The 20,560-nt window shown below is 34.6% G+C and overlaps 1 protein-coding gene across 1 annotated transcript in view; it reads left to right on the top strand.

The window, feature by feature from the left end:
* The window catches only part of CSPP1 (centrosome and spindle pole associated protein 1), a 123,767-nt gene that overhangs the window by 90,356 nt on the left and 12,851 nt on the right, over positions 1-20,560 (top strand). Inside the window, exons 20-28 of the mRNA XM_044665951.1 lie at positions 2,963-3,112; positions 3,587-3,736; positions 5,642-5,737; positions 6,883-6,949; positions 8,077-8,194; positions 8,874-9,010; positions 10,755-10,895; positions 12,473-12,519; positions 13,706-13,769. Of these exons, the coding sequence (XP_044521886.1) occupies positions 2,963-3,112; positions 3,587-3,736; positions 5,642-5,737; positions 6,883-6,949; positions 8,077-8,194; positions 8,874-9,010; positions 10,755-10,895; positions 12,473-12,519; positions 13,706-13,769 (970 nt within the window). The remainder of the gene's footprint in view (positions 1-2,962; positions 3,113-3,586; positions 3,737-5,641; positions 5,738-6,882; positions 6,950-8,076; positions 8,195-8,873; positions 9,011-10,754; positions 10,896-12,472; positions 12,520-13,705; positions 13,770-20,560) is intronic.

Here is a 20,560-nt window from a genome sequence, read left to right as displayed (position 1 = left end):
CACACACATATAGAGACTCCAATGAGAAATCCAACTATCCAGTATGTCTAAGTGACGAGTTCTGTGTATGATATGAAGCTCCTCCTTACTCACCTCCCTCAACTCTGCCTCATACTGCCCTATTTCCCACCTTTAGGTCAAAGTGATACCTAGTTTCTGGAATGACTATTTATTAAAACATGTATTCCCTACAATTTCCATGTCTTTGTTCATAATATCAGTTAATTTCATTTCAGCTTGTGAAATCTCTTACTCACATGTACTGTCAATATCCTCATTAACTCCCCTTTTCTTCTAACTCCAGCTCAAATATCTCAAGGAAATCTCTTTTCCTCCCTGGTCTATTCTGGTTCACATCCTTCTACTTGTTACTTGCCCACACCTTCCTGTTTTTCCTTAAGCATTAACATTTAAGATAAAGAATATTTGAATAACAGATAGATTTGATTTGTAGTGTAGTATCTTCTATTTCTCTTTGAGATAAGGCATTTTAGCTACTTTATGAATGAGAAAAATTTTTGTGGAAAAACCTGGAGACCTAGCTACCATGGTTTCTAAAAAGTATATCAAGAATTAAAAATAACCAACTTAGAAATTAACCATAATAACATAATACATTTTAAAATTTCATACTTCATTTTGAACCTGAGCTTTACTATTGATGCACATATCCCACATCTTTCCTTCTCTATTCTCACTATTATTACTCTAGGCTCTTTTTCTTCTTCTATCTCTCTCCTAGACTGTATGTCACTTCCATGATAAAAGAGATCTAGGGCTTCTCTATTCATAATTATCAGTCAATCCTCACACATTTATTAACCAGATGATATGAATACAAAAGGAAAACAAAATTGTCCTTGTCCTCAAAGAGCTTACATTTTAATTGTGGAAGGAACATGTACATACAAAAGTATATTTAAGACATTGTTACCTTGGAAGGGAAGGCATGGCACTGGTAGTTGGGGAACCAGAAAAGACCTCCCACAGTAGATAACACTTAAGGTAAGTCTTAAGTGGAAATAAAAGGATTGATTTCACAAGGTGGTGGCAAATCAGGAGTGCCTTCCAGGCATCTGAGTCAGCAAGTGCAAAGCATGAAGATGAGGGAAGAATATGGTTTGTGTGAGGAACAAGTAGGCCAGTATGGCGAAATTTTAGATTGTGTAGGAGAATAATGTATAAATATGCCAGAAAGGTAGGAATGGATGAGATTTAAATGTCAAATATTGGGGTTTTATTTGATCTCTGAGGTGATAGGGAGATGGTAGAGTTAATTCAGTGGGCATTACATTTGTCCTGTAGGAAAATTACTTTGGTGGCTTTGTCAAAAATAGATTAAAGTGGGGAGATTTTAAAGTCTGAGAGACAAAACAAGAAACTATTTCAGTATTTTAGGAAATAAGTGGTGAGGACCTGAAGTAGAGTGGTGGCTATAGGAGTTGTAGGAAGGAGACGTGTTGTGAAGATGAGAAGGTCAAATTGGCAACTAACTGTTAGATGTGTGATTTGAATTGGGGTGTTATAGTTTAAGCTTTGGAGTTTAAGATGATGCCAAGATTGAGAATCTAGATCAGTGATTCCCAAAGTGGGCACTACTGCCCCCTGGTAGGTGCTGCAGTGATCCATGGGAGCAGTGGTGGCCACAGGTGCATTTTATCTTTCCTATTAATTGCTATTAAAATAAAAAAAATTAATTTCCAGGGCGCTAAGTAATATTTTTTTCTGGAAAGGGGGTGGTAGGCCAAAAAAGTTTGGGAACCACTGATCTAGATGAATAGAAGGATATTGGTGCCCTGGACAGTAATGGGGAAGTCTAGAAAAGGGGTGAATTTTGGGGTAAAGGCCAAACTCTTGTAGCCTGTCATCTGAGACTCTACAATCTGATCCCAATCCACATCTTCACTCTTATCTCCCAACTTACGTCCTATTTTGAACCATCTGCTTCAGTCAAGCTTCCATTTAACTCCTGCTAAATATACCCTTTGGAGGCAGCTAGGTGGCTTAGTGGATAGAGCACTGGACCTGGAATCAGGAAGAGCTGAGTTCAAATTTGGTCTCAAACACTCATTAGCTGTGTGACTCTAGGCAAGTCACTTAAGCTCTGTTTGCTTTAATCCACTGGAGAAGGAAATGTCAAACCACTCCAGTATCTTTGCCAAGAAAACCCCATATGGGGTCATGAAGAGTTGGACATGACTGCATGACTGAACAACAACTTTCTGCCCAAGAGTTCATGAGGATAAATTGGAGAGGGGGAGAGACTGGAAGAAGGGGAAACAATTAGGAGGCTATTGAAGCTTAGAATTAAGGCAAGCTGTACTATCAATGTAGAGAAGGGGCTAAGTGTGAGAGAGGTGTTCACAACTTGAAAACTGATTGGATAAGAATCTTCATGGTTGAGAAACAACTGGGATGATTACAAAGATAGTATCTGAATAGAAATCGGGACCTTAGAAAGAGATATATTGAGTTCGAGATGTCTATAGGATGTAGGTAGAGATGCCTAATAGGCAGTTGGCTGTGCAGGTCTAGAACTGTATAGGGATGATAGCTGTAATCACAGAAAGTGATGAGGACAATGCCCAGGGGTAGTAGTCCTGGGGGTACACTCAAGCATAGGGGGGCAGGATTATAGCCCTTAAAATTTTTCTGAGGTTAAATTGTTTAAAAATAACAAAACAGCAGCAGATTATTTAGCACTTAAAATCATGGAGGCATGTTTAAAGGGTGAGAAGTTTAAAGTATGGCACTTACCTGAAAGGGTTGTCAGTGCAAAACTAGTTCAGATTTTTATTTTGTTTTGTATTTTACCTAGAGGGCATGTAGATGAGTACAATGAGACAACCAAAGATAATGACTAGGGTTAGGAATGGATTGTATAACTTACAGAATGATAGAAAATATAGTCTTGTCATTGGTCAGTAGATGTAAAAAATTCATATTTAGGTTTGTTCTCTAGATTGAGGAGAAGAAACAAAGGGAGGAAGCAGAGCGAGAGAAGCAGAGACTTGAAGAAGAGAAAGAAGAAAGACGTCTAGCAGAACAGAGGGCCAGAATTCAACAAGAATATGAAGAAGAACAAGAAAGGAAAAGGGAGAAAGAGGAGGAGGTGTACCAATTTTAATCAACTTTTTAAAAAATCATAACTAGAAATATTTAAATCTTTATTAGCTTTCACCTGAAAAGAAGTATTTGGTGTATGATGTATGCTATCTGTAAGAGTCATTTTGGAGCTTGTTTTAGAAAATACTGAATTAACATTTACTTATTTAAATATGTACAGACTTAGTGTCACGAACATATTTATTAAGGAAAAAGACAGTGATTTGAATCAGAAAAAATAAATTTTTAAAAGCCAAAATTAATTTTTGGTGAGCTGTGAGTTCAATATTAAATATAGTTTTAAAGCTTTAATACAGAAGACTTGTTTTTTTTGAAAGAAGCTATAAGTTTTCATTGACCTTTTTCAGGCAGTTGAATTAAAATTCATAAGGGGTTGGGTGCCTTAGTGTGTGAATTTTTCTATTAATGATGATTTCTTAGGCTTTATCTTATTTTTGTACCTTTAAAAACATCTTTATAGCAAAGAGTAAAAAATGAAGAATTGATACGATTAGCTGAAGAAAGACGAAAAGAGGCAGAAAGAAAGAAGAAAGAAGAAGAAGAAAAGCATGATTTACAACTTCAACATTATTATGAACGACAAAAACCAGTTGGAGAACAGATAATCAGGGTATGTTTCATACTAAAATTTCTTCAATGAAATTACTACTGTAAAAGACTTGGTAGACCAGTGTCAGGGCAACATATGCTTTGTGCTGTCAAATCTGTGTGAAGATGGGGCAGCAGGTTCAGGTCAGTATGGTATAAGTTTTGAGGTAGTAATATGTCTTATTACTTCTACTAAGGTTATCTTTAGTCATTCACAGTCATTTTACCTGTTTCCTTTTGTGTCCAGGGGCACATGATTCAGTGAGATAGCTGTCTTGAGACAATTGATCTATGACTATGGAACTTTTTCTAGAAAGTTATTTTCTCTCACGCTCTTAGTCTAATTACAGATGTGCCCTGATTTAAGAAATTTGAATTTATATTACAAATGCATTATGTTTGATCATATTCTATAAACTGAATTCACATCATGTTTGTGTTTGTTTGTTTTTTGCCCCACAAGCTAGGCCTCTTAATGCAGCTAGAATATTATTTGATTTATACAACTTTGATTCTTAGAGAATTTCAGAAGTTGTCTACTGAACTATAAACACCACAAGGGCAGGAGATCTTATATATTCTTTATATTTCTTCAGTGCCTAATATAGTGATCTGTGTAAATACTTTAAGGTTTTAAAATTTCTTTTTATTTGTTTTCTTTTTTTAATTCAAAAATATTTTATTTTCCCAATTACATGTAATAAGTTTTCTACATGTGTTTTCTGAAATTATAAGATCCAAATTGTTTCCCTTTTAAAAAGTCTCTTTGGGATATATACTTAGTAGTGGTATTGCTAGATCAAAGAATATAAAGTTTTATATAGCCCTTTGGGCATAATTCAAAGCAATGCAGTAGTGTCCCAATTTCCCCACATCCCTTGCAGCATTTATCATTTTCTTTTTCCATTATTGTTGCGGTGCTTTTAAGAATAGGATTAGCTTTGATAAAACTCAGAGTGAGCTGAGGCTGTCAAGGACGGTTGAGGAAAATAAAATAGGATGGGATGATACAGAGAAAGCTGAGCTACTCAGCTCTTATTTTCTTTCTGTTTTCACTCTTAAGGAAGATGATTGATCTTGTACTGAAAAAGACAGAACAGAAGAATTAATAGGGAATTGAAATACAAGATAAGGATTTATGACTTCATTGATGTGGGTAGCTCTCCACTGATACGGATTTCCATCCTCATCATTCTTAAATCTAGGTAGTTCCTGGTAGTTCTTAGGAGTTGCTGTCTATTGATGGACCTCTCCAAAATTAGCTAACTTCTGACTGTGGACATACAGCTTTAAAACAACCCAGGGTCATTTCCATACCTTGACATGCCACTGGCCAAGGAGGAGTTGGAGTTTATTCCATATTCCAAGCAAAATTTGGCACTAAGAAATGATGATTTATTCAGGCTCTTTGTCTCAACCAAATGATCCTAATATACAAAACAGATAGATGATGGAAGCAGAAGTGTTTTATGTGGTACAAATGCTAAAATATGAGAGAGAGAAAAAATTGAGTGTAGTAATTAATTTGCTGTTAATTAAAAATTGACTAAAACAAATATTAATGTTGTTGGGAAAGTTACTATTTAGCATTTGTGTTTGTCAAATTCTTGCATTTTTCAAATTCATTAAGTATAGAATAATCATGGGCTTTTGAATTATAGCTTATAAAATTTAACAGTGCATATTAAGTTAAATTATTATGATACTCCTATTTTCTACACTTGAGTTTGATATAAAACCTAACTTTTTTGTTCCAAAGCATATTATATCCTTGTTTTTTAATATTCTTTGTTGTATAAATGTATGTTGACATATTTGATTTATTTTGTCCTTCATAGCATGTTTTTTACCTTTTTGATGAAAAGCATTTTATTAAGACAAACAATAAGAATCTTCACTTTTTAAAAGCATATGTACTTTTTTTCAGCAATCTAGACCACCTTCTCCTGTGGTTCCTGCTCTTCAGAACTTACTCAAAGGCAAAGTGCAGAGAACTCCTTCAGTTGAAACTACTGTCATTTATGTATGCTTTATTGTTACCAATAATTGTGATTGTATTAGAAATTGTTGTTTTTGGAATGGAGTGGAGGAATACTGTTAAATGTTTTGGTTATGAAATTGCTGAGTTAAATTTTTAGACCTTTAATTACTAGTAGATATATTAATTTATTATTAGGATTGATTGTAAATCATGGTACACAGTGCATAAATTTAAACTATTAGCTCAAACAAGATTTTACAGAGAAGCATTGTCCTGCTCCCTTTTATCTATGCTCCTGAGAAAAACATTTTTTCTTGCTTTGGTGAGCATTAAAATATTGCTAGAGCTATTCAAATAGTTCTTATGTTTATTATAAGCCATTTCATTTTAGGCCATTGATTACAGTGCCACCATCTTTTCTTTATTTTTTAAATCAGGACTCCAACTTTTTCTCACTATTGATTGCTTTAAAGGGCATTAGGGTAGAAGAAATAATTTGTAGTCACTGTTTCTTTTGTGTCAGTGATAAAGTTCTCATATAGTCTTTCTTCCTTATTTTTCTATGAGTATCATCAGTTATTAAAAGTTAAAAAAAACGCATTAAAACCTGTATTAATAAACTTTGAATTTGACATGTTTCTATCCACAATTTCATGTAAGTCAACCTTTTTTAACCAACTTGGAGTTGACATACATTCCTGAGCCTTGTAGGCTTATGTAGTTGCTGAAAGGCAAATATTCCCTCATTTCATTCATTCATTCAACAGATATTAACTGCCTTTCAATGAGACCCTTCATACCTATTGTTTATATGTTTTAGTATTCAATCTTCCTCATGCCCTGATCAGAGGAGCAGCTGACCACAGACTTTCTGGGTTCCTACCCTGAGCAGAAATATCCATGATGCTCTTTTCTCATTAACAGCTGCTTAAACTGCAGATTAGGGGAAAGTCTTGATGTTCTTCAGCTGTGACTATTTGAGAATAATTGTAGTAACAGTACAAGAATGGGCTTAGGTGGCAGATACAGATGGAAATCTCAATTTTTATACAAGAAAAAACCAGGTTGACATATAATTACTCTTAATTGTATGGTTAGGAGGACAAGTACTGGGGAAATGATAAATGGATGACCAAAAATAAATACAAGACAGGTATATTTATCACTGATATGTTTGCATTAAATAGGATCGTCCACAGTCCAGAGTGAAGTCTCCTCCAGTACCTGCTAGGAAAAACCAGCTCCGTGCAGATGGTAGGTGTTAATTACATATTTCATTTTAGGATGTGTGTTTGTTTTTCTTAAATTTATTTCTAATCTCACACCAATTCACCTTTCTTTTAGGATGTTAGTTTCTTAATGTATAAGTGGTCATATTTATGTCCTGAAAGGCATATTGCCAATATGCTTCTGTACTGCATATATACATTTAGTGCTAGCATTAGAAATAAATAGTCTTAAGGACAGGTAGGTAATTCAGGGAATAGAGTATCAAGCCTGGAGATGGGAAGCCCTGGGTTCAAATCTGGCCTCATGTACTTCCTAGCTGTATGATCCTATGTGGGAGGCCAATAAGAGAAACAGAGTCTTAAATAGATGAACATCTGAGACTCCTCTTTTGACTCCTTTTCAGGATCCACACCTTTTCTTAATAACATTATATGTCCCATTGGAAAGCTTTAAACAAAGCAGCAGTTACTGGGTTAACAATTCCTCTACAAGAAAATTAAGATCCATAAACTCTAAGAATATTCCTAAGTCAGCCAAGGTCAGAGCTAGACAGGACTTCTTCCATCCAAGTACAGTCCTCCCTATAAAAAATACAAGACTCAATTCATTTATGATATCTATAGAATATAGTTACGATTCTCAGAATTTGTTTGCTGATATCCAGGCGGCTAGAATTCGGCCTTGGACCCTGTTCTATCTTTACTTTGAAGCCTCCAAGGATTTTCTTTTGTGTGATTTGTAACCATGAGCTGTAAGTTTTTCTTTGTGTTCTTTGTGTGAAAATATATATAATAAACTCCATGCTCCTGGAGCCAGAGCTGGAAGCATGAGGTAAAAGACATTTCCCTTGTCCTGTCCTTATTTTTTTATCAACTAAACTGTCATCAGATTATCAGAGATGATAAAGAGATCTCCACAATCCTGGGTAAGTCACTTAATTCCAGTTGCCTAGGTCGTACCACTCTTTTGCCTAGGTATTGATTCTAAGATAGGTAAGGGGTTTAAAAAAAGGAAGGAAAGTAGAAAGAGAGAGTCTATTCTAAACTAAAATTTTAGCTGGCCAATCTAGATTTTTATTTTCTGAAGTAGACTGAGAGAGCATTTTGTCCTAATTAACTTGTTTTTTTCATATACCAATGGAAAAATTACAGAGGAGAAAAAAAATGTAATAAATGAATTATCAGAAATGAGGAAACAGCTTCGTAGTGAAGAGAGGCGTCTTCAAGGGAAATTGCTATATGTGGATGTTGATGATGAAAGAAGCATCAGGTAAAACTTTGTGATACATTTTCCACATTGTTCTTCTATGTGTCCTTTAATCAGTGTGGTGATTCACAGAAAGGCAAAGATTAAGAGGGATAGGATAAGGAAATTATGACATAAATATTCTTGTTTACAAGAGAAGAATATATTGAGGAATGACTGCCCCACCTTTTTAAGAAATAGCCAGTCATCTAGTCTCTGGCCTCTTTCTATGCATGTAATTGCATAGATATCTTTGGTGGATGGCTATTAAGTTTTGTGTTTATATTATACAGTAGAACTACCATAAAAGATAAATATTAAGGGATAGGAATAATGTTTATGTTACTAGCCAACCATTTAAGATTAGACTATTACATATCTACATATATGTTTTATATTTTATGGAAATGTGACTGACTACGATATAATCATGTAACCATTCTTTGATACGATTCTGTAAAAGAAATTTTTTTCTCTAATTATCTTTAAAAAAATACAAACATCCCCTCACTAATATTCACACTTTCCTGTTGGTAGATATGTTACATACCATAGCCTTACTCAATATAATTTTAAATATGAAGAAACTGTATAAATGATTTTAAAGCTATTTTTCAAGGGCTTGTAGTATAGGAATTTAAACACTGCACCCTATTTGCTTATGTAGAATTATATTTACTATTATATCTTAATACATCCATAGGAAAAGGGAAAAGTATCCCATGGATATATTTGATATGGCCAGGTTTCGATTGCAAGCTCCAGTCAGAAGACCTTCTTCCAAGGGTCTAGATCCTACTATTCAGAATATTCGTGACTTTAATATTCTTAAAGACATGGGTAAGTTAGACATTGTTTTCTTTAAGTAGATACATAGACATTATCTACTTATGTCCAAGAACTTTAAAAACTACCCTCTTTGGAATTTCAGAGCTGGCTGATCAACAAGATGACAGAATAGTTGTTTTCTTCAAAGTTCTCTAATCCTAAAACCTCAGATGAAAGGAATTATGAACCAGATATAGTGTAACTAAAGCTGAAACCACATGATAAATTAGAAACTCGATATACAGTTGAAATTCTATAGATTCAATACTAAATACTTAGCATTTTTATTTAATGTCCTCTAAAAATGAGAAATGAAAGCTTCTTCTCTTTGTAAAATATATGGAACTCCTTATGAAATTATATTAGGTTGGGGGCAGCTGGGTAGCTCAGTGGATTGAGAGCCAGGCCTAGAGACGGGAGGTCCTTGGTTCAAATCTGACCTCAGACCCTTCCCAGCTGTGTGACCCTGGGCAAGTCACTTGACCCCCATTGCCCACCCTTACCACTCTTCCACCAAGGAACCAATACACAGAAGTTAAAGAGTTTAAAAAAAAAAAAAGAAATTATATTAGGTCCTTTAATCTATTCCCTGAACCTAGAGAGAGAACTCTCAGGTTTGTGACTTGGGGCTGGGCTGTATGTTGCCATGACTTGTCCAGACTGCCCTTTTGATCTATAGATACTAATATACTAATTCTATTCAGTTATACAAAGAAAAGCAGTGGTGAGTTATGATGAGGCAGTTAGTCAGGGGGAAGCCGTGCAAAATGAGTATAAGTTGGAAGACCTCTCCTCCCTGCTCCTACCTACACACACACACACACACATACATACATACATACATACATACATACATACATACATACATACATACATACATACATACATAGACCATTCAGAGCTACAGACCTAGAGGGAAAGAATTATTGGGCCTCAGAGAAAGGGAACTCCTCTAAAGCCAGTCCTCTTCCCATTGGAGGTTACAAAGTGCAGGGACCCAAACCTGACCAACCCTCAAATCTCCTAGTACAAAGAGACTGAGGACACCTATTAGCTCAGCCTCAGCACACTGGATGGAAAGGACCAAAGACTGATGAGACCCAAATGTGACTGAGAGTGAATACAGAAGAAAAGCTGAAAGACCAAAAGATCAAGAGAGAAAACTTGAATAAGAACCTAGCTTGAAAGCAGATAAACCAACAGAGAGCAGTGTGAAAACAGAAGGAAGAATTAGTAAAACCTCAGAGGAAAAAATGCTCAGAACAAGTATTATTACATGAAAGAAAATTGACCTATATTCAAAGAAGAAACTCTTAAAATAAGGAACTAGAAATGGATTTAGATTGAAAATCAGAACTCTCAATGCAAAATGGGAGGTTCTGGGTTCAAATATAGCCTCAGACATTTTCCTATCTGTGTTACCCTGGGCAAGTCACTTAACCTCCACTGTCTCCTGTTGCCTGGCCCTTTACCATTTTACCGCTTTGGAACTATTACACAGTATTGATTCTAAGATGGAAGGTAAATATTTAAAAAAAACCCAAAACTTAAAACAGAAGAGTAGGCAAAAGTTGAATACATAATGAATTTCTCCAAAGAAGTAGTAACTGTCAGAAAGGGATCATAGGGATATTCCTTATCATTCATATTATCCTAAACCAAACATATAATTATATTAGCTTATTTTAAAATGAAATTTTCAGTCCATTCCTGAAATATCATAGTAACATATAAAATATTTGATTTCTTATGCCAGATTCTGAAACACGAATTGAAGTGAGACATATGTATCCCGAGTCTCCAAGAGATGATAAAACCTTAGAGATTCAGCAACAGGCATTGCTGAGAGAGCAGCAGAAGAGACTGAATAGACTTCGAATGAGAGAAGATGAAGAAGGTAAGATATAAATGCTTAAAACAGTTTCTCATTTCAGACTTTTTTGGGTCATTTTAATAATTTACCATGATGTTTTTCTACTTCAGAAAGAAATTTGTACTCAATTACTCTATAATACATCTTTCATACTTAAAAAAACATAAGAAGCTATATGCAAGTGTATTCACTACCATTAACAAATTGATTTTTCTGAAGTGAACTTATTCATACTACTATGAAATCTGTGGAAAAATGACCTGGACCAGCCCTGACTGATATCAGTCTTTGTGTTCAGATTTGGGACTGGAACAAAGTGAAACAATGGTAGACTATCTTATGCATCTCCAAAAAGGAAATTTACTAACAGATGCATGGAAATGTTATTCAGCAAGTTTACAGCATTGATTCATGTGGATGTAACTCTCCTGTCTTTGCATTTACCATGAATGCTTCACAGGTGTAGCCTAGGGAATCCCTTGTTCCTAGTGCTTTTTATACTTAGAAGACCAGGAAGCAAAGTCAACTGTTTGAACCTTAATCTCCTGGGTCAGTTAAGTCTTAAATGTTGATTTCATTGTCTTGCCATATTAGAAAGGTTGCTCTCCTTCAGTTACAATTGTTAAATTATTAGCCTTTTCAAGTTTCTAGAATATAACATTATTATTAGCTTTATTAGCATGATAGATTGATATTCCTCCTAATTTAAAATAGTTACAGAAGGTAATAGAAAAGCAAATTCGCTCTCCTAAATTATTTCCTAAATTTGCGGGGGTGGGGTGGGGAGAGGGGAGGCGGTGGCAGTGGGATTCCTTGTAATTAGTATATATATTTTTTTTTAAACCCTTAACTTCTGTGTATTGGCTCCTAGATAGAAGAGTAGTAAGGGCAGGCAATGGGGGTCAAGTGACTTGCCCAGGGTCACACAGCTGGGAATAATTAGTATATTTCTTGACATATTTAAAATAAGAATTCCATGGTGCCAGTGGCTAGGAATCATTTGCTCTGAATTATTTCTCACTGAGCCACTTTAAGAAAGATGCTTCTTTTCTCAGGATCATTGAAATGTGTTATAAAAATGTGATATTTTTAGCTCTTAAACACTTTTCTACTTTTATCCTTCCAATCTACCTTATATAGTAGCTTTTAATGCATAGATAATTGGATGAATAAACCTTGCATACTGAATAAATTTATCACTGTCATTATGCCCTCTATGCTTTATTCTCTTTGAGAAAAATTTAGGCTAGTTTTTTTTTTTACATATTTTGTCAAATTGTAGTAAAAATTTCTCTAAAAATTTAGGAATCTAAAATTAATTACTCATATAAAAAGCTTTCATTTTAGGCTATAATATACTGAGTTTTCTTAGCTGCTAGAATTGATGACAACAGCAGCCAGAGTTGTGGGTGATTCAATAGGGAAGTGTATTTAATATTGAAATATCTTTCTAATAGGATAACTAACAGATGACATCGAGTAGAAAGGTATCCTTTTATTTTTCATGTGCAAGAAAGATGTTAACTTATTAAAAAATATATTTGTGTGTGTGCTTCAGTACTTTAATTTTGTATTTTGTTTTCGGTCTGGGTTGAGTGCAGTTGACCTTGATGCAAATCCTGGCATTAACCTAGGAGATACTAGAATGGTAAGAAACCAATAGCTTTTCCTCCCCTTTCTTCACTTCAGTATAATAGTTTAGGGGGCAATTCTGTATAAAATTTTATTTAATTCTAGTTTGGGTCTTTGCATGAAAACTCTTTTGGGAGATAAAAATTTAACTTTTCCTCCAGCAAATAATCCGTAATGCAAGAAAAACATTTTATAACATCTTGTTCAAGTTGTTCACTGACACAAAATTTAGATCTTTGCATGATAAAATAGCATTTGACTGTCATTTAGTACTCAGCTTTATGTTGTAAATTATATTCTTTTCACAAAGCTTGGACTAAAGATTTCCTATTTTTGAATTTCTGTTTTTATCCATTGACTTACATAATTTTAGAACTGGAAAGGATTTAAGAGATTATCCATTTCAGCTCCTGTAAATTTGGCTTGCTCAGGAAGCTGAAATGATTTTTGCTTAAGGTTTTGTTACAGTGAAACCGAAGACAGAAAAGATCAAAATGGCCTTCGTGTTATTCAGAAAGGTTCTGAATAACCAACTCACTTGTAGCGACCTAGCAGGTTTGGAAAACCATTTAGAAAACCATGAAAACTCAGCCTAAGACAGTTGTAGTGTTAGTACTGTAATAATTAAAAATGATAAAAGCTGATATTATGAGGAAAACTAATATTTTATTTAGGCCCATGTTGATAGAATAAAATCGGACCACGTGCCTGGCTAAGATCTATTCAAACTGCCTGCCAGTCCATACCTTCTATTTCCTTTGGCTGCTTCGTAAGAAAAAGAGAGAGCCCCAACTCCACCCCAAATTTAAGTCATCACGTCAGAAACCAGAAACCCATTGGATCACAGAAAATGTAGTCTCAAAGTCCACAGGAAGTTAGTCATATATCTACATATTTTAAGGCTTAAATGAGCCCCAATACCTATAAATGGAACCCCAAAAATTCTAATTAACATAGTACATTATGGTTGTCTGCTGATTTCTACTATTTGTGGCAAAATTTAATGATTGTCTCTTTGTAGGGGTAGTGGAGGAATTAAAGGAAAGATTTGGAATTCTTCTACCACTTTTTGTGCATCCATTTATGTTGTGGCAAACTTATGCTTTTTGTTAGTTATTCTGATGTGCTTCCCGAACACTCAAATTAGTAAAAATAGGCACGCTAGTATTGTTTATTGTCGATCTTCATGACTTCTTTTATAGCCTAGGAATGAAACTAGGGATTTCCTGAAAAATTCTCTTTTGGAGTCTGAGAGTGCTTTTATTGGTGAGTAAATTTATTTTACCTTTGCCTAAGCTATTCACTTAAAATTGTATGGTAATGTGCTTCATACTGCCTTTGTTTCTTCATTTTAACAAACCTAATATAATAATTGCATGATTCTGGCCTGGCATATTTTGATTAAGAGTGACCCTTATCTTCATGTATTCACAATTTTTAAACAATTATGCTCCATTAATATTCACTTCACAACAAAGTCATTGAATATGGTTTAATTTGATAATTAACAATTCATTTCAGAATCTGGGAGGGCTTCAGGGTCACCCTGATGAAGAGAAGCCTTCAAGTTACATTTTGATGACAAAGTGGCATGCTTTTGTTGCTGTAAAATCATCTCAGAACCCAATTGGGATGCAGATTCTTTAAAGAGCCTTGCTCTTTGATTGATCAGTGAATAGAATCTTAGTTCTTTGATCAGGGTTCAAGTTCATTGTGCTAGCACAGTCTGTCTTTCATATAAGGTGATTGCCTGGCCAAGACAAGCCATGAATGCAGCTCATTGAGAATAAATAAGTTAGTTTAAAGCACCTACTATGTGCCAAGTACTTTGCTATGTGCTAAACACTAGGATCTCCAGCATCTAGCCACAAAAGCCTCAGCTAGGTCAGACAAATAAACATGTAAAATATAAACTAATATAAATATAAAAAATCTTTATAAAGAGGCATTTTGAAAATCCCTTAGCTATTGTTAACTAGGAGAAAAAGGCATCAAACTTTTGATATAGAATATTAGAAGTAGGATGTTATTTTGAGGAAACAAATCTGTATTTTGGACATTATGTTCATAATGACCCTAAAGCATTTCAAGATTCTGATGTGTCTTCTAAATCATGAAAACTAAAATAATTTTCAGCATAACTTTTATGATTAAGTATATGTATTACAGGTATGTAAACATTCTTACATAATTAAATGTATTATCATCTTTATTTACCAAGATATTTTATACCATATTATAGGGTCAATAGAAATTTCTTTTTAGGCAAGTTTCTAATAAATAAGCTAATAGAATAATTCATGTTTGCTGTATTATATTTTAAAAGTTTTTATTGATGTCTTTTATTTTTCACATGATTATAGTTTTCCCTGGTACCCTTATCTCTCCTCCTCCCAGAAAATCATCCTACATAATATTGTGTTTTGAAGACCCCCCCCCAAAAAAAAAGAGTGTAAAAAGAAAAGGTTAAAAAAAATCAACACAGTTAATACGTAAAAAGTACAAAAACAAGTGTATTGTGCAACTCCTGTTGACTTCCCCTCCACAGAGGGGTGGAGTGGGAGTGGTTTTTCATGAACCTTTTTTGGAGTCATAATTGATCTTTATATTTTGCAACATTGACTTCTTTTGTGTGTGTATGCATTATATTAAAATTTAAGATGAGTAAGTTAATTGTTAATATAAGGGCATTTATCAATTTCTTTTTAAATGTTATTTATTTTATCTAGTAACAGTTCAACAAATATTTGTGAACCAATCTCTAGCTATGTGCTGGACTGAGATCAAATACTCAGTAAATTATCAAACATTTATTAAATGTCTACTATGTGCCAGGTACCATGTTTAGTGCTGAGGATATAAAGACAACAAAGAAACAGGGGCTTATATGTTATATTCAAGGGGCTTACTTTATATTTGACAATTGAAAAAAATTACACAGAGAAATTAAGTAGAAAGTATATACAAAGTAGAAGAAAGCAATGCCAAAAAGTAGAACATTAATAATTGAAATTATTAAGAAATGTCTTCTGTAGAAGGGGGCACTTGAACTATGCTTTGAAGGAAGCTAGGGAATTCTGAGAGGTGGGGGGAAGGAACTCCAAAGAGGACCTAGCTCTTAAATTCAAGTTGCTTGTACTCTAATTGGGGAGTGGGTAGATAGTGGCATTTACATAGTACCTTTTGTGTATGAAGCATGCTAAATGCTTTACAAATATCATCTCATTTGATCCTGCAAAAGGTATGTGTGATTATTATAGTTATCTTTTTTTTTTAAACTGTTGAGGAAATTGAGGGCAAACAGAGGTTAAGTGACTTGCCCAGGGTCACTCAGCTAGCAAGTGTCAGGCCAGATTTGAATTTGGGTCTTGATGAAACTCTAGGTCCAGCACTCTAGAGGCAACATAGAAAATAGGAGAATGAAAGGAAGAGACACAAATATTCAGATAATTTTAATAAAGGTTACCTAATAGGGATCAAAGATGGTCAGGAAAGGTTTAAAAAGTAGCATGACAGAATTAAAATGAAGACCCAATTTAACACATCTCTATTTTTGATTCTCTCCGGGCATGTTCCTTTTGCTCTCAGCATCTCAGTTCTTCAACTATAAAATAAAGGAGTAAAATTAGATGACCTCAATCATCTTATCCAGCTCTAAAGTGGCTGTGATTCTATTATAATCATAAACCAAATGTATATCATTGTTTTGGATTAATATTTTTCCTTTTTAGTTATTTTGGTTGGGTTAATATTAAAACAGACATTTTAATAGTTGGTTGAAATGATTAGATTGTAAAGTGCTATGATTTTCTAAAGAATGACTTGAATGTTTTTAAGTTTCTTAGAAAGAAAGTTACAGTGTTATTTACTATAAAGAATATGAGTTGGAATTAGGAGATTCATATTAACTGTGAATCCTGGCTCTAGCCATAGACACATCTTATTGTCTCTACTTGCCTTGCTTATTTCATAGAGTTGTAGTCAGAAAAAAGTTGTGTAAATCAAAATGCTATTGAAATGTGCACTTTTATTATATTTTGAGTTACATATAGGTTCATAAAATGCCACGATTTGAGCAATGGCAATATTAGTGAAAAATAACCACTGACCATCATTGCCTAGTCTATGTTAAATATAGTCCTTGATTCGTGATAATATAAGATCATATCAGTAGACATAACAAAACTTCATTTCTTATAGTAGATGAAAAGGGTTGTAAGGAAGAAAGAAATGATAAAATTCCATGATACATCCTTCTAAGAAACTGATTAGGAACAGAATAGAATATTCATCATGTAGTACTTGACAAATATCTGTTATTTACAAATTATAGTGCTGAATGTCACTTAGTAATACGGATTTTTGAGGTCTGGGTAAGATAGTATTGCAGTAAGAAATCAGTTAAGAGTGAAGTGAGTAGCTATTTATTCAGGTCAACCAGGGCAGATGGCAAAGCCTGACACAAGAAATTCCTTATATATGTTTTCCTAAGGCAGTGTTTAAGGTAACATTTATGAGAACCCCCCTCCCCCCCAAAAATACAAAAAACCAGAGGGACTATTCATAAAACACAGGTGGTTATACAAAAAAGAACAGTATAATTGTTGGAGAAAAGTGTATATTTCTAGATTTGGGAGACTGGTAAAGGAGTATATCTGAGTATAGTTATATCAAAGAAATCTACCTATTGGACAGACTGGAGGAGAATTTTCCCAGGACTTATTTGAGCAGCTAAGTCTTTTGGTGCTGATAAGAGGTGACAATGAGACAATGAACACACCTGCAGTAGCTAGCTATTATAAGCTGTTGTAAGCTCACTTAAAATAACTGACAAATTGAAACAGGACTATTTCTAAGGATGGGGGCGAGGGGTGGACAGGGCATCTTTGTATTACCCAAACATGTCAGGGAAATTCATGGTGCATTATTACAAAGGGATTCTGGTAAGGGATGTTAAAGCAAGAGCAGTGAAGGGAATTACTCATGGGAATCCTCAGGAAACTTGAAGTCTATCTCTGGGGTTCATTACAGTCAGGAACTTTTGTCCCCTTATCCCATATTTCCTTCCTTTGATACTTCTAGAAGTATCATCACATTAGAATTACTCAATGTATGGGCTCACAATACAATAGGTCAAGCCAGTTTGTACATTAGAATAGGAATATGATAAAGCAGAAATATGGACAACATATCCAAAATCTAAAACATTTTCTTAAATATTAACTAGCAAACAATTATACTATAATAAATGTGTCTGTAAAAGCAATTTGAACAACTTTGGGTCATAAACCTTCCCAAAAAGGCTAGGATACCCTGAGACAATGGACAATAAACATATAATCAGAAGAATAAAAAGAATTGAAGAATGCATTTTAATCTCCATTTAGAGAAGAGGATTTTGTTCCATCTTGCGTTTAGCTATTTTATAAGTTGTCTGCTTCTGGGAGACATCTTCCCCTGGAAATTTGGATCAGAGGAATCTGTCCTTGAGTACTATTAACAAATTGACTGATTTGATATATTTAAACATAGAGATATGCATCCCTGAATCACTAACCTAGTGTAGTGATGGTGAACCTAAGGTACATATGCCAAAAGAGGCACACAGAGCCCTCTCTGTGGGCATTTGCATGCCTTCATCCACCAGAGTTCATTACTAGAAAGCCAGAGGTACTCAGGGCAGAGCTGTTCCCCTCTTCCCCTTCCATGTGCCTGAGGACATTCCTCACTTTTCCCACCCCTCTGCCTAACAGCCAATGGGAGCACTTCTTGTCTCCTCTGTCTGGGGTGAGGGAGGGACCTAGCATGGCACTCAGTCTGGGGGGTGGGGGCAGGGCCCAGCACTCTTATCTCTAAAAGGTTCGCCATCACTTTAATTGTGTTGTTAGTTATTGATGGAATATGGAATGGACCTTTTCATCCTTGTTACTAGAGCATTCATTTAACACTCTTTCTCTCCCTTTCCCCCCATTTTAAATTCAGCCTGGTATAAAAAGTAGTCATTAGAAAATAAGTAGTTTTGGAATTTCACATTGATAGTGAATATATGATAGTACCTGAAAAAAAAAAAACTGGCTACTTACTGTAAGTCACCAGACCAGCAGATATCTATTTCTTAAATGTATTGCATATTAATCCCCAAAGGCAAAAATAAAATCTTCAAAACTGGGATCTATTGAGACTATATAACTTCAGTATTTCACATTCTTCAGGAAGGTTGTTAAGATTTTGTGTCTTTTGCTCAAATAGAAGGTCCCAAAGAGCTTGGCAAGTTTACAAGAATTTACTAGGTCTTTTGTACTTTACCCATAATAATTTAATTATTATTCATTTTAAAGCAAAATATACCTACTGAGACTTTTGATAGGTTTTAAACCTTATGACAATAGCCTAATATCTTTATTCATAATTTCACAACATTCAGATCAAGAGGAGTTAATTTTTTAATGATTCAATTGCGTCATTCTCTTAATAGCATTTGTTATACTATGGTTTCCCAGAATTCACAGTACAAAAAAATCTAGAAACCTGATAATAATGGCATAAGTAATATAATGGATTTAAAATAGGAAACAAAATGTGTTGCCAATCAAATGACATAGATTTATTAAAATACTTCTCTGAATTATCTTACATAGAAAAGTCATTCATCCTATCAGTTTGGCATTTTATACTGATTACATTTAATATCAGTATAGAGTAATTTTGATCCAGTTATACTTTTTTTTTTTAAACCCTTGTACTTCGGTGTATTGGCTCATAGGTGGAAGAGTGGTAAGGGTAGGCAATGGGGGGTCAAGTGACTTGCCCAGGGTCACACAGCTGGGAAGTGGCTGAGGCCAGATTTGAACCTAGGACCTCCCATCTCTAGGCCTGACTCTCACTCCACTGAGCTACCCAGCTGCCCCCTCCAGTTATACTTTTAACAAAACTTATTTTTGCATTTTCTAACATACTTAATGACAAATATTAAGTGTGTTTTTCCTTAAGGCCTTTTTAACTTCTAAAGAGTCAAACATCACAGTTATCCTAGTGTGAGAATATATTTCATTTTAAATAAGACTAAGACAAACTAACTTACATCTGGATCTGTAGTTACAAATGATATCATACAGAATCTCAGATTTTCTAAAGGCTATTTTCTGCCGGAACTTCACATCACAGGCCCACTACGTTCAGTTAGTCTGCTGCCAAGATTTAATGTGACAGTTTTATAGTCCTGTCTCTTACTTTCAGGGTCCATGAGGTTCTTCTAAAACATGAGAATTGGATTGGCCAACATAAACTCTCTTACATGATAAATAAATTATGAATATATAGTTATCCTTTCCACATTGTAGGAGTTAGGGGCACAGCACCCCCATGATCTAGAATATCCATGGAAAATTTGTTGGTCCAGAGAAGTCTGAATTTTTTTCTTTTCTCTTTTCTCCCTCCTCCTCCTACTTCTCCTCCTCCTTCTCCTCTTTCTCCTCCTTCCCCCCCTTCCCCTTACCATTCCCCTTCCCTTTCCCTTCTCTTTCTTTTCTTCTTTTCCTATAAAAGGAATTTGTGTATGTTTATGGTATTAAAAGATAAATACATTGATATTACATAATCCTGTGAATGTATATATATAATGCATTTCTATCATCTGGCCTTTGTATGTCATTTGTGGCTTCTGCAAAACTCCCCCAGAATTCCCATTCACTTTCTTATACAGATCCATGATATATTTATTGAAACCTTTAATGGGAAAAGTCAAGGGACACCTGTATATTAGATGCAGATAGATGGCTTAATGGATAGAATATTGTTTCTGGAGTCAGAAAGCTCTGAGTTCAAATGTGACTTTAGACACTTAGTAGCTGTGTGACTTTGAGCAAGCCATTTTGCCTAGCAGGTAGGTGGTTCTGTGGAGAGTACTAGGCCTGGAGTTAGGAAAGACGTGAGTTCAAATTTGTCCTCAGACACTTTCACTGTGTTATCTTGGGCAAATCACTTAACCTTTATTTGCCTCAATTCAAACTACTTCAGTATGTTTTCCAAGAAAATCCCCTGAATTTATGGTCCTTGAG

Source organism: Gracilinanus agilis, chromosome 1, assembly GCF_016433145.1.
Source record: "Gracilinanus agilis isolate LMUSP501 chromosome 1, AgileGrace, whole genome shotgun sequence".
Lineage (NCBI taxonomy): Eukaryota > Metazoa > Chordata > Mammalia > Didelphimorphia > Didelphidae > Gracilinanus > Gracilinanus agilis.
Note: the sequence above shows the minus strand (reverse complement) of the source record. Positions and strands in the feature narration are given on the sequence as shown.